Source organism: Bos indicus, chromosome 9 (assembly GCF_029378745.1).
Source record: "Bos indicus isolate NIAB-ARS_2022 breed Sahiwal x Tharparkar chromosome 9, NIAB-ARS_B.indTharparkar_mat_pri_1.0, whole genome shotgun sequence".
Lineage (NCBI taxonomy): Eukaryota > Metazoa > Chordata > Mammalia > Artiodactyla > Bovidae > Bos > Bos indicus.
Window position 1 is genome coordinate 43057310 of NC_091768.1, and position 25850 is coordinate 43083159.

Here is a 25850-nt window from a genome sequence, read left to right on the forward strand (position 1 = left end):
TTGCATGCAGATTCTTTACCATCTGAGCCACCAGGTAAGGCCTGCTTGAATTGCAGCTATATCTACAACAGCATACTAAGTGCTACCAGAACACTCAAAGCTACAACAAAAATGGACATATGCTCTTGGGGATCTGATGATACCTATAGATCAGAGAAGAAACATGTGCATGGAACCACTGGAGAGCAATTTACCCAGAAGACCACACATCAAATTATGATATAGGCTAAATGCATAGGTGAATGTACAACATCAGGAATGAAGAGTATTTCAGGGGAAGCTTTTTGGAGGAGCTAATTTTCTTTTAACTAGAGTCTTAGGAGGTATAGTAGAAATGAATTAAGAGAAGTTGTTGAGGTTTGTTGGGATCAGAGCATTATCTGGGAGATTGAAAATAAACATTATTTGTTTATTCATTCATTTAACATCATCTTTGAGCATCTGCCAGATGGGCAGCCATTAGCAATATAAGTGCTCAGTGAATAAGACATCTTTGTTCTCATGGAGTGTACATCTTTGTAGAAAGGCCAACTGTAAACAATCACATAAATAAATGAACAAGAGAAATAGCTGATACTGCACAGCGTAGAACTAAAAAGAGAGACACGATAGTTAAGGATTGAGGGAATTACTTTAAAGTGCATGTTCATGGAAGTCCTCTCTGAGGAAATAATTTTAAACTGAGATCTTAATGACAAAAAGCAGCTAGCTGAATGAAAAAAAAATAACAAAAAATAGGGAAAAGTGTTCCAAGAAGAGGAAGCAGCTTAGGAAAAGGCCTGAGAGAGGAATGAGCTTAATGTATCCAGAAAATAGAAAGTAGGCCCACTCAGCTGAAACATGGTGGATGAACAGAAGAGTGGTTGGAGGTAAGTTTAGAGAGGCAGACAGGTATTATGAAAATATATGTGGCTCAATTATGAAGGTACTTTGAACACAGATTCAGAGGAACTGAGAAGAGAAGGTTATAATTTTGTTTTAGGTTACCTAGTTATTTTCAAGGTCTGCTCATTCAGCAAGTGCATAATGAGTACCCATTATTCACTAGCAGCTGTGCTGGACAAATCAGATGCTTATGTTTTGAAAGCTGAGATGGAGACAAAGCTATTGTCAGAGCTGGAGCAAAGGGCTTTTGCTAGGGATGGCTGATAGTTTTAAGAGGAATCAATGAATGAATGAATGGATCCTGAACATGTGTATTGAGGAGTTTGGATTTAAAATGGTATATAGAAGGAAAGTATCATAGGATCTTACACAAGAGAAGATCTTTGATAAAGATTATTTTAAGAGACTTCCCTAGTGGTGCAGTGGCTCTGACTCTGCACCCCCAATGCAGTGGGCCCTGGTTGGATCCCTGGTCAGGGAACTAGAGCCTACATACCACAACTAAAAGTTCACATATCTCAAATAAAAAAAAGATGTTCATGCTGAATAAAATTTGAAGATCCCGGGTGCCATAATTAAGACCTGGCATAGCCACATAAATAAATTTTTAAAAGAATAAATATTAAGAAAATAAGCTACAGTTTTTTATAAAAAGATTATTTAGAAGCTGTGAATAAGGTAAATTGGAAGCCAAAGCAATCAGAAGCAGAGATACCATCTGGAACAGTGTTGAAATAACACAGGTATGAAGCAAAAGACAAGATTGTTGGCAGTAGAAACAAGCATAGGGCAAGGGCCCAGGAATTCCGCAGGTATCCTATCTCTCAATTTATAAAGTGATTTGCAATTTATGTCTCCTGTTTTATTATTCCCTTGCTATGTATTATTTTGTGGAATTGAGTTAATGTTCACCATCTTTTAGCCTATTGTTTAACAATCACAGTACTTATTTTGCTGCTAAAAACTCTCTAAACAACATTTTCCCATAAAATGTATTGCATTGCACAAAAATATATTTTAATAAATAATAGACAATAAATAGAAATATAGGATATTTGTACAGGAGTCTCTTTGTCTACAAAATAGAGCATTTTTGGTCTTTCATGAGAAGCTCCATGCTACCACTCAGCTGGGCCATTCCTGACCACAGACCTTCTGAAACATAATGTGTTCATTATTGTTTTAAGCCACTAAGTTTGAGATAATTTATTATGCAGCAATAGGTAACTAATATACGCATTCAGACTAGAGATCTCTTTAAGAAAATTAGAGATACCAAGGGAACGTTTCGTGCAACAGTGGGCACAACAAAGGACAGAAACGGCAAGGACCTTAGAGAGGCAGAAGAGATGAAGAAGAGGTGGCAAGAATACACAGAGGAACTGTACAAAAAAGGTCCTAATGACCTGGATAACCACACTGGTGTGGTCATTCAACTCAAACTAGACATCCTGGAGTGTGAAGTCAAGTGGACCTTAGGAAGCATTACTACAAACAAAGCTAGTAGAGCTGATGGAGTTCCAGCTGAGCTATTTTAAATCCCCAAAGATGATGTTGTTAAAGTGCTACACTCAGTATGCCAGCAAATTTGGAAAACTCAGGAATGGCCACAGGATTGGAAAAGGTCAATTTTCATTCCAATCTCAAAGAAGGGCAATGCCAAAGAATGTTCCAACTACCTTACTATTGTGCTTATATCACATACTAGCAAGGTAATGCTCAAAATCCTTCAAGCTCGGCTTCAACAGTACGTGAACTGGGAATTTCCACATGTACAAGCTGGATTTAGAAAAGGCAGACGAACCAGAGATCAAACTGCCACCATCTGTTGGATCATAGAAAAAGCAAGAGAAATCCAGAAAAACATCTACTTCAGCTTCATTGACTGTGCTGAAGTCAAGTCTTTGACTGTGTGGTCACAACAAACTGGAAAATGTTTATGGGAATACCAGATCACTTTACCTGCCTCCTGTGAAACCTGTATGCAGGTCAAGAAGCAACAGTTAGAACTGAGCATGGAACAATGGACTGGTTCCAACTGAGAAAGGAGTATTTCAAGGCTGTATATTTTCACCCTGGTTATTTAACCTCTATGCAGAATACATTATGCGAAATGCTGGGCTAGATGATTCACAAGCTGGAATCAAGATTGCCTGGAGAAATATCAACAACCTCAGATATGCAAATGGTAGCACCTTAATGGCAGAAACTGAAGAGGATATAAAGAGCCTTTTGATGAAAGTGAAAGAGGAGAGTGAAAAAGCTGGCTTAAAACAGCATTCAAAAAACTAAGATCATGGCATCTGGTCCCATCATTTCATGGGAAGTAGATGAGAAAAATGGAAACAGTGACAGAATTTTTTTCTTGGTCTCCAGAATCACTGCAGATGGTGATTGCAGCCATGAAATTAAAAGGCGCTTGCTCCTTGAAAGAAAAGCTATGACCAACCTAGACAGCATATTAAAAAGCAGAGACATTACTTTGCTGACAAAGGTCCATAAAGTCAAAGCTATGGTATTTTCCAGTGTTAAATGTCCTGATGTGAGAATTGGACCATAAAGAAAGCTGAGCACCAAAGAATTTATACTTTGAAACTGTGGTGCTGGAGAAGAGTCCCTTGGACAGCAAGGAGATCAAACCAGTCAACCCTAAAGGAAATCAACCCTGAATATTCATTGGAAGGACTGATGCTGGAACTGAAGCTCCAATACTTAGGTCACCTGATGCAAAGAGCCCACTATTGGAAAACCTTGATGCTGGGAAAGATTGAAGGCAGGATGAGAAGGCAAAGGCACCAGAGGATGAGATGGTTGGATGGCATCACTGACTCAACGAACATGAGTTTGAACAAACTCCGGGAAATAATGAAGAACAGGGAAGCCTGCCTTGCTGCATTTCATGGGATCACAAAGAGTTGGACACAACTTAGTGAATGAACAACAACGTATACATCTATGTCTTTGCCGTGTAATTGTGATGCATTTGGGTAGGGTGTTCTTACACTTAGCCCTTTGCCTCTGATTTGCTTTGGCCAATAGGAGGCTCTCTTGGGCCTCTGCCATTGCCATGAGAAAAACATATCCTGGCTAGACTGCTGGTCCAAGAAGAATGAGAAACATTTGGAGCAGACCAGATGTCTCCAGCCAGTCCAGAGACATGCAGTGAGAAGCAGAGCCACCAGTCTCAATTAACTGAATCCCAGCTGATCCACAGACACATGAGCAATAATAAATGATTATTGTTTGAGGCCACTGAGTCTGGGGTAGCTTTTCTAATAGTGAACTGGAGTCAGATAGAGTCAGAGGAGCCATGGGAACCTGAAGGTCTAGGCTAAGCCGGTGAGTAGGCTTCTAGCCTGAGGACCGAAGCCTTACTTTCTAGGGGCTAGGACTCACTTAGTAACTGGAAAGCCAATATCCCCCTGGCTAGAAAGAGAAGAGACTTGGTATTTGGAGTTGCAGGAAATTCATATCAAGACTGTTCATGAAACACCTATAGTGGGGTTTTTTTGTATTCTTTTCCTGAAGTTTCCCTAGTATATTCTCTTATAAAAAAAATTTGCACAATCACCACAGATAGTCATTGCAAAATTTGCACCTTCTTTTTGCCAGCACCAACTTTCTTCAGTCTGTTTTTATGTTTTCAGTTTTCTTGAGATCTTTTTCTTCTCATTAAGACCATGTCTTACAAGTCTGTGTTTGGCTTCATGAATTTTAAATCAGACTGAAGCCAGGTGTCTTGCCACTACCAAAAAGGGTATTTTTAATCCAAATTCAAAGATGACATCAAGTGTGGTACATTGGGCAAGCTTTCCCCAAATTTCTATCTAAGGCACTGAGGATGAAAGTCATCAGTGATCATTTGTTTCCACTGAAGTAGTTTATTGGTCATGTACTTCCTGGTTGGGACATTTACCATGTTGTTCATGATGATAATTAATCCTCAGGCAGTCAGAGAGGACTACAGTGTTTTCTGTGGAGAGATTATTGTGCCATGTGCAAACAAGCACAGAATAATGATGGGAAATTCAGGGCCTTGCAGACTATTCCAATAAAAATGGGTAAAGGTGGCCCGGGGAGGTTAGTTAGAGAGAGGAAATCAGTGAGTTTGAGTTCAAGGATGCTAATTAACATCATCAAAGTGGAATGGAATTCATATTGAAGGTTTTCTTTTGTAGATTAGAAATAGGAAAATTTTATTTATCTTTCTTTGAAGTAAGAAATATCCCAAGTATATATACATGTAAAAGCTACCTTTAAAAAAATACATATTTTAAGAGGTTTAGAAGTGAAACTGTGAGTAGAATATAAAAGCATTAAGATACTCTGGGGTATATTTCATTGGTACATTTACTCACAACCTGTCTTTCATATTGTACCCAAGGCATGTGTTAATGAGCTAATGAAACAGGCCATGTCATGTTTTATTGTTTGCTGGGCATCTGTTCAAGCTTATATCACTCACATATCCAAGACTTTGAAGATGCTGGTGGTGGTGATAATAAATACCTATAATTTTAATAACATCCTTTTTTCATAAAATAGACATAGTCTTAAATCATTTGTTGCAAATAAAAATTTAAGGCTATTGAAAATAGTTTAAATGTTTTTTGTTATGAAATGTATCAAGCATACCAAAGAGTGTATATGGCAGATACATACAGTTTAAAGAATGAAAATAAAACACCTAGCTGCCCATACCACATTTAAGAAATAGTGCTGTCTATATTTTTTAATCCACAAAATGTTTTTATTTAAAGGAAAAAATAGCACATGTATCATGAAGTAAGCATGTTAGAAATCAAATATAGGAGTATTAGGTTAGATAGGCAAAGGTGAGAAAGCAAAAGTTGATATAGAGAAGGCAGAAAAGCTGTTAGTGACTAAGAAAGCTAAGTGTATATAATGGCCTTTTTGATTAAGCAGGCTCTCAAGTTTAGAGTGGGTATGGTTGGTGAATGTTTTTATTGTTTAAATTGAATTTGTGCACCATTTAGAGGTACTCCAGGTCACTCACTGACAGCTATTGTAGCAAAACATCTCAAAAGGCAGTTTATTTGCTTGAGAGATGAAACATCACTATTAAGCTTGTAAATTGTTTAATAGAATACCATTTTGATCACAGGACAAGAACAGACCTTTTAAAAAATGAAGCTCAAGCCTTCAATTACCATCTGTCTATATGTCAGTAAGTCCCAAAGTAATCTCCATCCCAGTTCACTCCTGACCTCTGGAGCTGAATATTTTGTTGCTTATTCAATATTTCCATCTGGTGATATCCCACTCATCTCAGACTCAGTACTTATAAGACCAGATATATGATCTTTCTCCCCAGACCCACTCCATTATCCTCTGTCTTCACGAAGGGCACCACCATTCATCCAGATTTTCAAGTCAGAAACTTATGAGTCATCCTTAATGCTTGTTTCCTTCACCACACTTGTCCCCATGACTACCTTACTCCATCTCCTATATCCTCAGCTTAGCCAGAAATATAACTGGGAGAGAGCAGAGAAAGCAAGTTGGTTTCCTCAGCACCCTCTTCAGCGGTAGACTATGGTAGTTAAGAACAAACAATAAAAGGCCTCAAATTCGTTATCTTTCCTCCCATCACTTCCCATCAAATGGTATGGATCTATGACTCTTTCCCTTGAACCTCAGTAGGATTGTGAGCCCCTCATTCGATCAGAGTACAGTAGAAGTGACACTACCTGAATTCTCAGTCTGTGCCAGGAAAGGGTCTCTTAGAATACTCACTCTCTTGAAACACTCCCTCTCCCCACTCCCCACCTCAGAACCTAAGCGCCATGAGTGAGAGACTGAATAAGGGCTCCAGTCATCCATCCCAGGTGTGCCTGGTTGATGTATGGGTCAATAAGCCATTTTATTGGAAGTAGATCCCGGGTAGTTCAGCTGTTCTAGCCCCAACCCTCTGGGGCTAGATTCATCCCCAGCTTTTTTAGGTCTTCCCAGCTGAGACCCCAGACATCATGAAGCAGAGTCAGATCTTCTCTGTTCTCTTCCTGAATTCCTGACCCATAGGATCTGTGATCATAGTAAAATGGTTGTTGGTTTTTGCCACTAATTTTTGGGTTGGTTTGCTATACAGAAATAGATAACTAGACTACAGATCTTTTCTATGTGCTTGTTGTTAAGACAGTGCTGAAAAGATGTTGGGAGGAACAGTATAAATATACTTTCAAAACTTCACTGATTGAATTCTAAGGTTTAGAGAGAAGTCAGTTGCTCTAGTCAGCTCTGGCTGCCATACCAAAATATCACGGCCTGAATTGACTTAAATGACAGAAATTTATTTACTAACAGTTCTGGAAATGAGAAGTCCAAGATGGAGGTTCTAGAAATTTGGTTTCTGATGAGAACTGTCTTCCTGGTTTTCAGATGACTGTCTTTTCACTGTGTGCTCACGTGGTAGAGAGCCCAGCAAGCTCTCTGGTATCTCTCCTTATAAGAACATTCATCCACACTCTTATGACTTCATTTAACCTTAATTACTTCCTTACCCTAAATACACTGGCAGTTAGGACTTCAACTTGTGAATTTTGCAGGGACACATATATCCGGTCCATAAGAAGTCAAGAGCAGTAGCTGGGAGGGGGTTTGGGGGAGAATGGATACATGTATATGTAAGGCTGAGTCCCTTCGCTGTTCACCTGAAACTACCACAACATTGTTGATTGGCTATACCCCAAAACAACATTAAAAGTTTAAAGTTTGAAAAAAACAAAAAGGGCAATACCTTGTTGATGCCCTCACTGGCCCACCATCGATGGCACAAGCTGCAGTCTAGCTTTACCCCATGCCTCCCGCTTTTGCATGGTCCACAATGTCATCCTCTCTGGCCTGAGCAATTCCTATAACTTCTTCCTTCACCTCCATGTTTACAATTCTCCCATCCACTAGTCTTTCTCCATACCACCAGAGATCTCAAAATGCAAATCTGATGCTGTGGTGCCTTCATCTCAACCCCCAGTAACATCCCATCACTCTGTGGATAAATACTGAAATCCTGAACGTGACCCAGAAAACCCTGCATAATCTGACCCAGTCTATCCCTCCAGACTCTCGTCTTACCATTTGAACCCTCACTGTCTACATATCAGCCCCAAGAGCCTCTCTCCTACCTCAGACTTACCATTCTCTTTTGTATGTGCAGTCCTTGCAACCTACTATGCAATCCTTGTGTACCTCTTTACTTTTACTAAATTATCCCTTATTCATCCTTCCTGTGTCAGCTCCAGTGTCACTTCCTCACGGAAACAGTTCCCGAAAGCCTCAGTCTCAGTCAGGTACTCTTAGTGCTGTTGTCATAAAAGTATGTTCATTTTCCCCATTAAAAATGTCTCAGTTTGGAGTTACATGTTTATCTGTGTGGTTATGATTGTCTGACTTCCCTTCTAGACTATAAACTATGAATGCAAGGATGCTCTGGTTTTCTCACTGGTGTGAACACCTAAAACAGTGCCTTATATGTAGAAGATACTCAGTAAATAAACGAATAAATGGAGGAAATACAACTGGTTAATCAATGAAATTGCTTTCCACTTTCGCCACTTTTCACCTGTTAAATTCACAAGTAAAACAATTCTACTCAGTGACAAGACAGTCTCAAACTTAGCCGGTCAAGGTACGTATCAGAAGAAACTTTCTGTAAAACAGTTTGCAGAATGTTTAAGAAATTTTAAAATGTTCAGATATGTTTACCTAGTGATTCTAATCATAGACTCTATCTGTGGTAGCCAGCTTCCAAGATGGCCGCCAGTGAGCCACACCGCCTAGTATTCCTTGTCTCACTCCTTCTCATACTGTGCTAGGTTGGTCTGTATGACGAATAGCATACCACAGAAAAGACAGTGTGTCACTTCCAAGATAGGGTATGAACGATTCTGGAACTCCCCTCCTGGGTGTGCTCTTACTCTACTAGATCATTTGCTCTGGGGAAGCCAACTACAATGTCAGGTGAGCCACCCTACAGAGCGGCCCAGGTGGCAAGGAACTAACACCGACTGTCAACAACCAGCTGAAGGAGCTTGGGCGTGGACTGTCCAGCCCCTTTAAGTGACTGTAACCCAAGCTAACAGCTTAACTGCAATCTCCTGGGAAATCCTGAGCCATAACCAGCCAGCTAAGCCATTCCTAGATTCCTGACCCTCAGAAACTCTGAGATAATAAGTGTTTGTTGTTTTAAGATGCTGTGTTTGTGGGTAATTTGTTATGTGGCAATGAATACTCCATCCTAAGGAAAATCTTCTTAAAATGTTTTAGTAGTTTGTTAATGTTGGCATATGCAGACTTTATATAGTATAAACATTTTTCATCTTAAGGAAAGAATTAATTCATGGAAATGCTTTCAGTTGCCAAAGAATGGGAAATCCAATTAAATAGATATAAAAGTAAGGAAACACATTTTACTCTAACTGAACATGCAGAAGCAATCAGGCATCAAGGGACAGTTAACAAGAGAACTCCAGATATCAAGGTTTTTCCTCTCTGTTCTGCTTCCTAGTGTCCTCTTTATTATCAAGCTTGTAGTGGTTTGGCTACAGTAGTCCTGAGTGTGGCTCATCAAGACAGAGCACCTTCCACAGGTGCCACTTTTTTCTGGATCTCTTTCTAGGAGTTCTGCAGTAGACTTTCCTTATGTCTTATTGCCTAAAATTGGACCACATGCCCATTCCTAAATTAATCGTTGGCAACAGCAGTGACTGCCTGAACAAAATTAGGGTTCGTTAGTAAGGAGGGAGAGGAAAGTAGATCCTTGATGAATGACGGTCAAGCCTCTCATTTCCCACTGGCTACCACTTTATGTCATCCTGCTCACCTGGAGTATAACTTCACCCTTAATGGATATCCCAGTTGTTGCCCCTCCAGTCCAAACTGCCTCTGAAGCAGCCCATGTGATTGCACATGTAGTCATATAATTTCCTGCTGAAGTCAGTCTCCTAGCACCTAAATAATAAGATACAACCCTCTGGACCTCTTACCTACCTAACTAGTCTTGTCCTTCACCTCCTTTTTCCACTGTCTGCTTCAGCAATATAGAACTAATACTGGTGCCCTAAAGGCATTCATACCTTATTTTCCTGGTTAATTCCAGGTTATTATTCAGAACCAGATTCGGCTAATAGTTCTCACACTGAAGCCTTCCTTGGTAGAACTAGTCACTCCCTTCTCTATACTGTAAGCATAGCTTTCTTTTCATAAAACCAAACTGTTTCCTAAATACTGTCTTTCTCCCTTGCTGAACTTCTTCTAAAGGTCAAGGGGGAATACCTAATTCTCAAATCTATGATGCCTGGCATAGTAAGCACACACAAAAATTAATTAAATATGCCTGGCATAGTAAGCACACACAAAAAATTAATTAAACTGCATCTGCTGCACATTTACATGGTATGTCAAACACCGTCATATACTGTACATCTCAAAGCAAGCCAAGTTTCCCTTTGGTGCTCTTTGCTTATCTCAAAGAATTAATCAATCAGCATTCCCTACTGCCCCTCTAAGCAACCCCTCGGAAGACTATCTGCTGCCCTCTAGCTATTCAAAGCTTTCCCCATCTGAAGGCTACCCCTTGCTGGAGAATTTGAGCTGTCAAGTCTTCCTTCTCCATCCTGACCCTTCTTCATCAGAATCATTCCCATTCATCTCAGCAAGAACTGACTGGTGGGGAGTACAGGAAGGGGCTGGCTAGCCCTAGACCAAAGAATTCCTGACATTTAAATTCCCTGACAACCCTGCTCTCTAATGTGTGAGGAAAAGCTTAATACTTTATTATATAGAAGCACTTCTTAAAACAGACTTTAGTTATACACTTATCACATCTTATCAGTTTCTCTCCCATGATTTACATCAGATCAGATCCTCAAGATTCCTGAAAAAAAAATACTATGATATGTACTGTTTCTAATCTTGTTACTTACATGCTTTGGATTCTTGGAACTTTTAATTTATATTATTAGAAGACTTAATTATAGGTTTAAAATTCTTTGTTGATACATCAATGAAACATGTCATTTACTCATATATAAACCTACTTTTTAAACTATTGAAGATATTTTTAAGTATTTCTATTACATATTAAACAAGATAGAATCTAAGTGCTAATATAATAATGAACATGGAAGTGTCATCATATATTGTTGGCTCCCAGGAAATAGGAGATTCTGTTTTCCCCTTTGCTTCCTTCTTATCCCTAAATTTAGAGAGTCTTTATTAAAATTTTCCTTGCCTTTTTTTTTTTTTTTTAAAAAGGCTAGTAGGGACTTTCCTGTTGGTCCAGTGACTAAGACTCTGCACTCGCAATGCAGGGGCCCAGGTTCAATCCTTGGTCAGGAACTAGGTCCAACATGCTGCAACTGAGAGATCGCCTGCTGTCACTAAAACCAGCACAGCCAAATAATATTTTTTTCAATTAGGCTGATAAACATTTTGGCTCTTGTTTAGCTTCTTAAAATAGGTGAAGAGGCTAATTCAAACCAGACATTTAAGATGGTAAAATGTGACGTTAGAGAATGTGATCTCTCACCAAACCCAAATTTATGCTGCATAAATATATTTTAAAGGTAAATTATAAAGGTAGCAGCTTAGTATATGAATCTGAAGTAGGAAGCATGAAACAGGAAATATTTGCATTCTTTCTTTAAAGTACCCTTATCACTCTTCTGAAAGTTTGACTTGGCAGGTTCTGGTTGGGGCTTGGACATCTTCCTGGGTCAGTTAGCTTGCCTTTGTTCTGTGACCATGGACTAGACCTTTAATCCCAAGCAGCAGCCACTTTACAAAATACACTTTGATCTCATGTAAATAGGTATATACAAATGCATTACTACCATTAGGAAAGCAACTTAAAGTGCATGTCCCGCAGACAGCTCAGCAGCAGAGCAGAACATTGTATCTGAGGAAACCCAGTGCCACTATCTTGGGAAACACCTTGCAAGCTTCAGGTTGTGTTTTTGAAACTAGCCTTACTTGAGCAAAAAGGTCAGGTTACAATGAATAAGAAACCTACATTTTTAAATTAATATACTTCAGTCTGACAGTCATTCAGTAGGTATGTTGACATATATTATCTTTCTGAAAAAGAGAAAATCCCATCAACAGTGAATATCAACTGTATGTATCTTCCTTCTGTAAATTGCACAAATGTAAGTTGATGCTGTAAGTATATCTGAATCTCATTTACTCTGACTGCATTCATTCATTTCATATCAATTCTATATATCTGATGTATGAAGATACTAATTCGGATATGATTATTAAACCACATCAAAAATTGTGCGTTAACTTTTCCTTTGTAATAAAGCATGCTCTCTTAATGTATACATGGCAAGCTGACAGAAATGGATGGAGGGGCTTTGTTTCATTTGTAACCAAGTTCACGACAGGTAGTAATTTAATATTCAGGGAATAAATTTTCTGATTAATTTAGAATGGAATTACTGATTTATGACATGATTAACTTACAATAGCAGATTTCAAAAGACTATACATTAATTATTTCTTGGTTATCTGAATTTGCTGAGTATTTTCAGTGACTGTGTACTATTGCATTAAAAATGTAAAAGTGATGAATAATAAAATGTCAATCACAGTAAGGAAAATATAAAACTGAATCTTTTATTGGAAATCTTCCAAGAATTATTCTGAGATAGAACTCTATCAGATAATTTATCTATTATATTAATATTCACATAGAGATAGATATATAGATGCCATACCTGGATTGTGAGTTTCTTGAGAACAGGCTATTTATTAATAAATATATTCGTATTTATATTACTTTACAAAGAATCTAACTCAGAAACTAAATAAATGTTATATGAATAAATGAGGATGGTATACAAGCCACAAAAAATTAATTTCTTAAATGATAATTTAAGCATTTGAGACCAAGAAATGTAAAATTTTATATTCATTACCCTTTTTTCTTTTTTAGCAGCTTTATTGAGATAAATCTTACATATCATAAAATTGTTGTTCAGTCCCTTAGTTGTGTTCAACTCTTTGGGACCCTGTGGACTACAGTACACCAGGTTTCCCTGTCCTTCACCATCTCCTGGAGTTTGCTCAAACTCATGTCCATTGAGTTGGTGATGCCATTCAACCAGTTAGTCTTCTGTCCTCTGCTTCTCCTCCTCCCTTCAATCTTTCCTGGCATGAGGGTCTTTTCTAATGAGTTGTCTCTTTGCAGCTGGTTACCAAAGTATTGGGGCTTCAGCTTCAGCATCAGTCCTTCCAATGAATATTCAGGATTGATTTCTTAGGATGGACTGATTTGATCTCATTGCTGTCCAGAGGGCTCTCAAGAGTCTTCTCCAACACCACAATTCAAAACATCAATTCTTCTGCACTCAACCTTCTTTATGGTCCAACTCTCACATCCATACATGACTGCTGGATGTAGCTTTGACTGTAGCTTTGACTATACGGACTATACTACAGCTTTGACATATTTTGACTATATGTCAGCAGAGTGATGTCTCTGCTTTTTAATATGCTATCTAGGTTTGTCATAGCTTTTCTTCCAAGGAGCAAGCGTCTTTAAATTTCATGGCTGCAGTCACCATCCGCAGTGATTTTGGAGCCCAAGAAAAAAGTTTAACCCATTTCAAAATTACAGTTAGTAATTTTTAGTAACTTTATCAAGTAATACAATCATCACCATAAATCAATTTTAGAAATTTTCTCACACACCTCATTAGCTCCCTCATGGCCATTTACAGTTCCCACCCCGGACCAGGCAACCACTAACCTCCATTTCATAAGAATAAAATCATACAGTATGTGGTCTCATGGATGGCTTCTCTCACTGAGCATCGTGCTTTTGAGGTTCATCCATGGTATAGTGGGTGTCAGCACTTCCTTCTCTTTTTTTGCACAGTAGCATTCCATTGAATAGACATATCTGCTCATTAACTTTTAAATTGTTTAAAAGAACACAAAATTACTTAATGTAATAGATAAACATATTTTTGTTCATTTAACAAGCATTTGTTGAAAGTTAAATATGGCCTAAATGATTAAAAATGGTGAAGGTGACTAACACTATATCCAGTCCTTAAGGAAACAAGCAAATAAGCAGGCATACAATTCATAGAGAATTAAGAACTGTTTTGAAATATGCATAAGGTTATGTTTGTTTAAAGAGGAAAGTATATGTTGGGGGTGTTTGCAAATGCTTCTTAAAGAAGTGATATTTGAACTGGATGTGTTCTATTTACTGGGCACAGAGGCCTGAGGAGGAACAGGCCTGGATTGTTCAGCACAAATGCCAGTATGCTTCTGTCTGGCTTATGTTTTAAAAGGATCACCCAGGCAGCTGGATGAACATTAGACCCTAACCTTGTATGTATTTAATTTCACAAGTGTGGGGGCTTATATGAAGGATTAATTCCTGGAAGTAGGACTGACAGGTCACAGGGCAAATACATTTGTAATTGTGAAAGAAATTACAAAATTTCTATCCAGTTTCCACTCCTACCAGTCATATTTGATAGGTCTGTCTCTTTACAGCCTCACCAACACTGAGTGAAGCCTTAAGGAGATGGAAAGTGTGGGTGTTTTTGATCAGAAGCCCCCAAATCAAGATGTTGTCAGGGTTCCATTCCTTCTGGAGCCTCTAGGGGGAATCCCTTTCCTTACCCTTTCTAGTCTTCACTTTCATTTTTTTGGTTTGTGGCTTCATCCTCCATTTTTTATCCTTGCTACTTCCCTTTTATGAGGATTCTTTTGACTGCATTAGGCTCATCCAGTTATGGGATAATTCCTCCATCTCCGGGAGTTGGTGATGGACAGTGAAGCCTGGCATGCTGCAGTCCATAAGGTTGCAAAGAGCCAGACATGAATGAGCAACTGAACCAAACTGAACTGAAGATCCTAAGTTTAATCAGAACTGCAAAGTCCCCTTTACCATGTAAGGTGACATTCACAGACTCTAGGGATTAGGATGTGGCTGTCTTTGTGGGGGACCATGATTAGCCAACCATAGGAAGATTTGTCATTCATCTGTGATAGGAAATGCAAATATTTGATTGGCCAAAAAAGTTGTTCGGATTTTCCTGTTAAGCTGTTATCAGATCAGATCAGTCGCTCAGTCGTGTCCGACTCTTTGCGACCCCATGAATCGCAGCACGCCAGGCCTCCCTGTCCATCACCAACTCCCGGAGTTTACTGAAACTCACATCCATCGAGTCAGTGATGCCATCCAGCCATCTCATCCTCTGTCGTCCCCTTCTCCTCCTGCCCCCAATCCCTCCCAGCATCAGAGTCTTTTCCAATGAGTCAGCTCTTCACATGAGGTGGCCAAAGTCCTGGAGTTTCAGCTTTAGCATCATTCCTTCCAAAGAAATCCCAGGGCCGATCTCCTTCAGAATGGACTGGTTGGATCTCCTTGCAGTCCAAGGGACTCTCAAGAGTCTTCTCCAACACCACAGCTCAAAAGCATCAATTCTTTGGCGCTCAGCCTTCTTGACAGTCCAACTCTTACATCCATACATGACCACAGGAAAAACCATAGCCTTGACTAGACGAACCTTTGTTGGCAAAATAATGTCTCTGCTTTTGAACATGCTATCTAGGTTGGTCATAACTTTCCTTCCAAGGAGTAAGCGTCTTTTAATTTCATATGGGAAAACCCAAATGACCTTTTTTGGCAAATCCAATACTTTTCCTTATTGTCTTTTGTCTTCAGTTATTGTCTGTGGTTCTTTTGTTTTTATTTTTACTATGTGGAGTTTATCCTGATAAATTGTGTGAAATGCAGATCAGTGTTGTTTTTCCCAGAAGGTTGTTCAGTTATTCCAGCGCCATTTACTAAAAAGTCCAACTTTTCCCTAAAATATATTAAATTCCTATGTGTAGTTTGATTCCTGGACTTCCTATTTTGTTTCATTGTTTGTCTGTCTAAAGGTGCACATTTTTAAAAAGTTACTGAGGTTTTATGATGTAATATCTGCTACCTTACTGAATTATCTTTTTGCTTTAGTAGTTTTTCAGTTGGGTCTCTTGGTTTTCCCCAATATGCAGTTATATTATCTTCAAATAGTGATAAACCCTTCATTTCTAATTTTTATACACCTATCCTTTTTTCACCACTTCTATTACTTTGTTAAATAGCCATGATATTGTATTCACCTCTGTCCTGTTCCTTATTTTAGGAAGAAAGGATCATATGTTTCCCCATAAAGTGTTTGCTAACTTTTGGGTGATCATGTGTGTTCATGTGCATGCACACACACACACTTGTCATATTAAAGAAATACACATCTGGAATGAGGGCATTTTTCCCCCCTTATTAAAATAGTTCCTGGGCTTCCCTGGTGGTCCAGTGGTTAAGAATCCACCTTGCAGGGTGAGGGAACCTGGTTCAGTCCCTGGTCCAGGAAGATCCCATATGCAGTGGAGCAACTAAGCCCATGAGCCACTAGCACTGAGCTTGTGCTCTGGAGCCCACTTGCTGCAACTACTGAAGCTCATATGCCCTAGAGCCTTTGCTCCACAAGAATGGAGAAGCCACCACAATGAGAAGCCTGCCCATGGCAATGAAAGGTAGCCTCTGCTCCCTGCAACTAGAGAAAACCCTTGTGCAATAACGAAGACCCACCACAGCCTGAAAAAATTAAGTAAATAAATAAATCTTTCAAAAAATAGTTCCTGTTTCTGTAGAAACTTCATTTATTTATTTATTTGGCTGTCCCGGGTCTTAGTTGCAGCACTTGGGATCTTTAGTTGCAGTGTGCAAATTCTTAGGGCGGCATTTGGGATCGAGTTCCCTGACCAGGAATCAGACCAGGGCCCCCTGCCTTGGAAGCACAGAGTCTTAGCCATTGGACCACCAGGGAAACCCCTAAAAGCTTCATTTTTAGATTAATTTGTGATGGATTAAGCTATCATAATTCAACTATATAGTTCTTTTTTTCTATCCACTATTCAATGTCATGCAATAGTAAAGGCAATAAAAATGCAGCAAGCTTATGAAGTACTATTTTTCTAAAAGGAACAGGAGGCATTTTCATTTTTATTATTGTACTTTTGGTTATGCAGACACTTTAATGATATAAATGTTTATGTCCCCTATAAATCTCACCAGAAATTACTTTTGTTTCTGTTGACTAAGTTAAACAGTCTATAGTAGGATAGAGTACTGGGTACAAGTGGTCCAAAGTAAGATAAAAGACTGTGATAAAAATGCCAGGTCTTAAAAGAGAAACTGGTTTATGCACTAAACATTTTGTGCTTTGGTCTAATATTAACGTGACGTCTGTGTTAAATGACAGAACCAGTGCTGAGTCACATTATGTTTCCCAGCACTGTATACTTTCTGTCCTACGTGACAGTTTTGTCATTGTAAGAGATTTTAGAAATTAAAATGGGAAACAGGGTCTTAGGTTATCTTCCTGACCAAAACTGTCTTTCCTGGAATCACAATATTATGATGGTTTTTATGCTCTTGTATCTTGGATGTCATAAGCTGTGTGCAATTTAGGGGATCCTTTCTCATTACAGGAAGGTTCTTCTTTCCTTTAACACTGTGATCTGTCCTGTGACAAATCTGTACTATACACTGTGTAAATGGCTAATAAGTCAATTGCAAACCAACTGAACGTACAAATCTTAGTGCTGGTGCTGAAATCTCTTCAGAATAGTCATTGTGATATCAAAGTTTGTTTCAAAATTTGCAACCGTCAAGTGTCAATCAAAACCCAAAGATGAAGCTTTAATGAATTCTCATGCTTTAGGTATGCTGCCTTTTTAGATTTTTTTGGTTCTCTGCTATTTTTACTGTACTGTTTCATTTAAATTTTCTACACGCTAACTTCATTTATGTATTTGAAATAGGATTGCAGTATATACATTTAAAAAAATACATATTTTAGTAAGTGCTTTTTTTTCCCATCAAGAATAGAATTTTGTAGAATTCATCTTTAGTATATCTGGAGAGATAATATGGTTTTTATCTAGGCTATTAATATGATATATTAACTTTGTACATTTTAAAATCCATTCTCAAATTTCTAAAATTAAATGCTGTTATTTGTCTGTAATGTTTTATGAAGCAGTCTATGCACTGTTTCTCCCTGTGTGGCTTTTTTGATTATTACACAATAGTAGGTTGCATATTTGTAACTGTTGCTATAAGTGGAACTCTCTTTTTGTTTAAAAGCATATAAAATTGAGAATTTGATCTGACCGATGGTTGAAGATTCCCTTCAGCGTGGTGAAAGAGGTGGGGCTAAATCTGAGGTCATTTTTCAATGACCTCTCTGTTTAAGTTTTCTTACTGTTTTTTATTTTGTCACCACATAATGGTGGAAGAAGAAGGATTGCAGTATGGGCAGCAGGAAGTAAAGTGTTTAGGTTCATTCATCTTTCTGGATTAATGGGTGCTTTCTAGTTAGTTTGAGGTTTCAAAGAAACACTGTGAAATGAGCTTTGTTCTACATATGGCTTCATCATTCTTCTCAGGGAGCTCGCTGCCTAAAGTAGAGCTGTCCACTAGGATAGCCACCAACTCCTTGTACCTGTTGAGTACTCGAAATGTCACTGGTGATATGCTATAAGTGGAAAATACACACTTAGTATAAAAGACTTAGTATAAAAAAGAATATAAAATATTTTAATAGTAATTATGATTATGTATGATTGTATATGATTATTAATATTGATTCTATGTTTTAGTAATATTTTAGATATATAAGGAGATAAAATGTCATTAAGATTAATGCCACCTGTATTTCTTTTCTCTTTTTTAATGTAGCTACTAGCAAATTTTTAATTGCATATGAGGTATATACATTATATTTTTATTTGACATCACTGGTCTAGAGTCAGTAGGTTTGTGTATGCTTACTTAAAGACACTACTGTAATTTTTGTAATGTAAAAAGATGAAATTAAATAAACTACAATTATATCTTCCCTTATACCTTTTTTCTTCTTATGGGAATAAACTTTGTTGAATAGTGTGATTTAATCATACTCCGTTATAATAATGGGTTACCTCCTCTGATTTTTCTGTCTACCTGGTTATAAGAGGATGCAGTTCCTTCATTATGCCCTTGACATTTTAACACAAGTTAAATAGGATTCCTGTATCTTGGAATACTAGCACTTAATTAAGAACTGATACAAATATAGAAGAGTTAGTTTGAAGGTTTAAGTTTCTATTAATATTTTTGCCTTATCCTGTAAGTATATATAGAGAGAAATATAGATAGAGATCTACAAATACATACTTTTTATATCATTTTTAAAATTTGTTTTGTCTGTTTTTGCCATGTGGCTTGTGGAACCATAGTTTTCTGACCAGGGATCTGTCCTGAGTCCCCAACACTGGAAGCGCAGAGCCCTAACCACTGGACTGCCAGGGAGTTCCCCTAAAGTATATTTTAATAGAAATTCCTTAGTTCAACATAAAATTTGCTTCAACATTTCTTTCATTTTTTTCAATTACCCTAAAAAACAGTTCCCACCTCCTTAGTTCCCTTCAGGTGGAGGTGAGTGTCAACATCCTTCAGTTCTGTCTTCTTGTGATAACCTGAGTGTTTTAAATAGTTCGTTTCTTTTTTAAAAAAAGAAATTATTTGAGTGTGCCAGGTCTTAGTTGCGACTCATAGTATCCTTAGTTGCAACATGCAAACCCTGGGTTGGGGCACGTGGGATCTATTTCCCTGACCAGTGATCAAACCTCGGTCCCCTGCATTGGGAGCACAGAGTCCTAGCCACTGGATCACTAGGGACATCCCAATAGTTCATTTCTTAACACTTGCTTTTCAAAAACCGAAACAATTAAATTACTCCTAAAATCTTTTTAATCTTGGCTTTTGTTGCATTTTTTTAGGAAAATCGTATCACAGATGATATTGGAATATCGACTTGGAAGGAGCAGACTTTTCTCTCCCATGGTGCCTTACTAGCAAAGAGCTGCCAAGCTGCAATGGAATTAGCAAAGCATGATGCTGAGGTTCAGGATATGGCATTTCAGTATGGGAAGCACATGGCTATGAGTCATAAGGTATTTGCACACCATTTCTGTTTTTTCAGTATTTAAATAGCTAAAATGATACACAAGAAGCCTTTTACCATTTAATAAACTGCTTTTATATATCAGAAACTGTTTACTGAGTACATAAAATCTATTGTTCATGGTGATTATTATGTAATATAAACAGTATGATTAGTGAGCACTGCATAATTTTGATAGAAAGCTAGAGCTTACTTAAGCCATATTTGTGATGTTTGTCTTTTCTTACCACCTGAAAGGTTTTTGAAAGAATTATTGCAAATTATTAAATAACATGTAATGTTGCTAGTAACAAAATGCAAGAATATTTGCGTTTTTGTTACAGTTTCCGTATAGTTCCTATGTAAAACATATTGTGGAAAGTTAATGAAATTTAGAAATATATGGAGTAAAATTGAAAGCTTTAATTCCAATAACTGAAATATAAAATGTCTTAAAGGAGGGAGGTTGAAGAGAGAGGAGATATATGTGTATTTGTGCCCGATGCACATTGTGCAGCAGAAACCACACACTGTAAAGCAGTTATCCTCCAATTAAAAATAAATTTTAAAAAAAGTCGTGTATACCTGTGGTGGATTCATGTTGATATATGGCAAAACCAATACAATATTGTAAAGTTAAAAAATAAAATTAAATTTAAAAAAAAGTCTTGAGATTAGCTGTTATATTGTTATGTCTGTTGCTGCTGCTAAGTCGCTTCAGTCGTGTCCAACTCTGTGCGACCCCATAGACTGCAGCCCACTAGGCTCCCCCGTCCCTGGGATTCTCCAGGCAAGAACACTGGAGTGGGTTGCCATTTCCTTCTCCAATGCATAAAAAGTGAAAAGTGAAAGTGAAGTCGCTCAGTCATGTCTGACTCTTCGCAACCCCATGGACTGCAGCCTACCAGGCTCCTCCGGCCATGGGATTTTCCAGACAAGAGTACTGGAGTGGGGTGCCATCACCTTCTCCATTGTTATATCTATGTATATGTTATTTTAAATTCCATTTAGTATGTATTTCTTAGATGCTGCTTAAACAGCTCATAAGAAGGGGGAAATATGTAATATTTCCAGATGAGTTTTTATGTACTTTATTAAATCATTGATTAGTTTATTAATATATTAATATAATTTCTAAATACTTAGCTTAAACTTAAAAAGGAAAATAAACTTAAATAAAAAAGGGATATTTTAGGGAAAAACTATTTAAAAAAATTTTTTTAAGATTATTGTTAATCATATGAGCTGTTCTTTTGCTTATTACGGTACATTTAAAAATTGTTCCTTAAGCTTTATTTTTCACACTATAATTGGTGCTTTCTGAATATGATTGAAACATGCCAAAGTATATGCATTTACTGATTTAACTCTTTGACTACTCTTTCTAGATAAATTCTGATCTCCTGCCTTTTATTAAAGAAAAGACCGGTGACTCCTTGACTTTTAATCTAAACTCAGCTCCTGTAGTCTTACACCAGGAGTTTCTTGGAAGAGATTTGTGGATAAAGCAGATCAGAGAGGTAAAATGAAATTGCTTTTATTTTAGATACCAATAGTATTTAGTTAATTTTAAAACATAACTCATATTTTATGACGATCTAAGAGCAGTAGTCATATAGAGCATATAGATCAGTCATATAAGAGCTTATTCATGTAACAGGTAAAATTCTTACTTTATAATATACAATTTTTGAGAGTTAAATGTTAGTTAAAAGTTAGAGACTACAGTACTGTATTTTCTTGTTATTTGAGTTTATAGAATACTGTAATACAAAACTAGTGCCTGTGGTGAATGCTAATTAACTCAGATGATTTTTTTTCCTAAAGGCTTTCAAAAATTGGGCTATGGTAATAGCACTACCCTTTAACTGACAGCAATTTCCCATCTGTAGACTCTAGCACAAGCTGCAGAATTCCAGGAGCTCCGTCTGTCAGCTCATTGGGTTATTTTAAAACAATCTTGGACCCTGAATACTCAAGTTCTGAGGCATTATCAAAGAAGAAAGAAAGGAAAAAAAAAGTGTAGTTAAGTAGGAGGAGTTAAGGAACTTGAATTGGGTAAATTTTCTACTTTTGTGTGAGAGAGAGACGGTATGGAAGATGAGAGGAAACTTTTTTGGATTTTTTTTAATCCAGAAACTCTGGTTTTAAAAGTTCTTGGCCTTTTATCCAGAGCTTCATGGAATTTATTTAACTTGGTGGTTCTAATTGATTGGGTTAATCTGAGACACAGCCTGGGGAACCAGGCCCAGTTGAGGTGGAGGTAGATAACATACGTAAAGCAGAGAGAGCAGAGATACCTGCTTTTGGAAAAATAAGATTTTCCCTCTCCCACCTCTCCTCTGTAACAGATCTCAAAATGCCAACAGCCAGCTTAAAATTCCTCATATTCACCAGGTAGAAAACGAGAGGATTCCTTTCTGGAGAAACTGTCAAACTCAGAGGAAAAGCCCTGCAGATGTGGACATTTGGGGCTCCCTCAGTAAACATGCCGTGTCCCTAACCAACTGCTTTACAGTGAGGTCCAACAGTTGACAAGCCTCGGAGTGTCCAAGGGCACAGAACTATCCAACTGAAGTAGAATAGCTAATAAAGGACCCTTGGGCATTTCAGAGCAGCCTCTGCCGTGAAAGAATGAGTCAAAAGCTAACTGATTAAAAAAAAAAAAAGGAAACAGAGACAGTGCAAGGAAAAAACAAAAATTCAAATGTACTGTAATCAATATATTCAGTGAGATAAGATAATAAATCCATGAAATAAGAACAAGTGATATGGTGGGCTTCCCTGGTGGCTCAGTGGTAAAGAATCTGGCTGCCAGTGCAGGAGACACAAGTTCAAACCCTGATCCAGGAAGATCCCACATGCCACAGAGCAACTAAGCCCAGGGGCCACAACTATGAGCCTGTGCTCCGGAGCCTGGGAACTGCAGTTGCTGAGCCCGCACGCCACAACTGCTGAAGCCCGTGTGCTCTAGAGCCTGTGCTCCACGGCAAGAGAAGCCACTGCAATGAGAAGCCCACGTGTGGCAACCTGAGAGTAGCCCCCGCTTGCTGCAACTAGAGAAACGCCTTCACAGCAATGAAGACCCAGCACAGCCAAAAATAAAGAAATAAATAAAATCATTTAAAATAAAAGGAACAGGTGATATGTAAAATGGGACAATTCAAAAATAAGAAATCAGAATTATAAAGTATAAAAATATGAAAGTAGATTTAAAAAAAAAATCAGAAGAGTAGAATAAATAAATAAGAAAATCCCCAGAAAACTGACTAAAAAGACAATAGGAAAATAGAAAAGGTAAGAAAATTAGAGGACCAATTGAAAGATCTTACATCTATGATGAGTCCCAGAAAGAGAAAACTGAAAATGAAGATGAAAAAATTAACAAAGGATTAAAGAAAAGAAAAATTCTAAGAATTGAGGGACCTGAAGGTGTCTCCAAATTGAAATGGTACTCTAAATTATGAATTTTAAAAGACCGACACCAAGTACTATCATTATCAAATTGTGAAACAGTGGGGATAAAGAAGAGATCCTAATACTTCCAGAAAGAAAAAGAAATACCAATGTACAAGGGATCAAGAGTTAGAATTGTCTTAGTGCTGACACTGAAAGCTTCAAGGCAGTGAAGTAATAACTTCAACATTCAAAGAGAAATTATTTCCAACTTAGAATTTTATGCCAGTCGTACTAGCAAATGTGATATTAAATAAAGACAACTTAAAACAGCATTTCAGAAAACCTCCTAAGCATTTTTTTTTAGGGAACCGGTTATATATTCTATCAAGGGAGTAACCAAAAAAGAAAAAGGCATGGAGTTTAGGAACTAGGGCATCAGCCATAGGTGTGAAGTGATAGGAATTCCCAGGACACTGAAAGGAAGAGTAATAAACAACAAGAAAGAAGAATGCCAACGATAAGAGCACTTGCTGTGTGCCACCTACCGTTCTAATGAGAAACCTGAGGCAAAGAGAGATTAACTTGAGCGCAGTCACACAGCGCTGGCAAGTGATGGAGCCAGTATGCAAACTCAGGCAGCCGACTACAGGACCCATATCCTTAAATACAGCAGCATGCTATACTATCTCTCCTCCAAGCAAGTCCTCGCTGATGGCTCTGCATCCAAGCCACATTGGAACAAGAGGACAGAGATGTCCAGAAGAAATATCTCTAAGGAAAACATGGAACTGATGATCCCCTAATGTGCTTGGCCATATTGAGAATTTAGGAACTATTAATGACAGGAACATAGAAACTAAGTGTACTAGTTACTACTTTTACCTGACACATTACCCCAAAACTTAACTGCTTAAAAATAACCATTTTAGGGGGCTTCCCTGGTGGTCTAGTGGTTAAGACTCTGAGCTTCCAATGCAAGGGGTGTGGGGTTGATCTCTGGTTAGGGAACTAAGATCCCACATGCTGCATGGCCTGGTCAAAAAAAAAATAATAATAATAATAACCATTTTATTATGTTCATGGATGGAATTGGGACAGTGCACAGAGGGGATGACTGCTCCATGATGTCTGGGACCTCGGGCGGGAAGACTCACAAGCTGGAGGTGATTCAGTGATGCTGGAAACTGGAATCATTTGGAGGCTCTAGTCACATCTGGCACTTGGGCTGGGCTGTCAAGAAAACAAGGTTTCTTACCAACTCAAGTACTCATACATGCCCCCCCACCCCCCCAACTTAGCTTGGCTTCTCACAAAATGGCAGCCTCAGAGTAGTCAGACTACTTACTTGACAACTCAGAACTCCAAACACAGAGCGTTCCTTCCAGCAAACAAGGCAGAGGCTGCATTTTCTTTTATGACCAGCCTCTGGTGTCACCTCTCATTTTCATGGTCTCCTTTGAAAATAATCACAGGCCCCCCCAGAATCAAGGGGAGGCACCCATGTACCTCATCTGTCACTGGTAACAATTTCAATCAGTTTGGGGTCCACTTCTATAAACAGCCACATTAAACATGTGAAATTAAATGAGGCAATTCTTAGCCATAGTGAAAAAATTTCAATGTATAAGAAAGGAAATATAATCATAATACTTTACATGGCTTAGAGAATAATATTTATATAGCATAAAAATGTGAATACCAAATACTAATTTAAACCAAAAAATACGATCACTGAGGAGAGGGTAAGGGAAAGGAATATGTTTGGTCATATGAGAAATGTAATTATTCCTGTTATCATAATAGGATCAATAGATAATGTCTAAAACTTAAAAATCAAGAAAGAACAGTACTTGAAGATAAAAGAAATAGCCAAAGAGAGGAAAAATGAGACAGACGAGGTCTGAAGAGTGCTAGGGTATTTTGTTAGAAGCCTTGCGCTATTCGAGTCTTTAATTACTATACAAGTGTTTGTTTTTGTTTTTAAACCTTTAGTTTAAGATTTTATATACTTTGCTATAGTAATTGCACTTCTAATAATGTATCCCAGGAAAAATATCATAGATGTGGGCAAGATTTATATATTAAAATATATAGTAAGATACTAATTATAAAAGGAAGAAAATGAAAATTGATCCACTTGAAAATAGAAAAAAGTTAAATGAAGTATAGTACAAAGAAACATTATACAACTATTGAATATTGTATTACAAGGATTGTATTTGTGTGCTTTTTGACAGCTGAACCAAAAATATATATATACAGATGGCGTTAGTAGCTCTAATTGGGTTACATTAGAATACATTGCAAATTTATATACTTTGGTTGAAAAGATCCAGCTAAATATGTTAAATGAAAGCTATGAAGTCTCAGTTGGCTATTCACATATATACATATATAATATATATATGAGTAACACAGGTAAGAATTTTAAAGAAGCTTCACAGAAAAGGGACATATTTAACTCTTAGTGTCTTTGCAAGCTTACAAAGTTGTAAATATAGACTATATGAGAGTCCAGGATTTCCTAAACAGCTGGTGAAATAT

At 37.7% G+C, this 25850-nt stretch overlaps 1 protein-coding gene across 5 annotated transcripts in view; it reads left to right on the top strand.

Annotated features, from left to right (window-relative positions):
- Nucleotides 1-25850, top strand: part of PDSS2 (decaprenyl diphosphate synthase subunit 2) — a 286547-nt gene that overhangs the window by 195908 nt on the left and 64789 nt on the right. For all 5 annotated transcript variants that reach the window (XR_002181420.2, XM_019967269.2, XM_070796007.1 and 2 more), the window contains 2 exons: nt 19744-19917; nt 21296-21427. Coding sequence is in view for 4 of the 5 variants with exons in the window: in XM_019967269.2 (XP_019822828.2) it covers nt 19744-19917; nt 21296-21427 (306 nt within the window). In the remaining variant the exon portion in view is untranslated. The remainder of the gene's footprint in view (nt 1-19743; nt 19918-21295; nt 21428-25850) is intronic.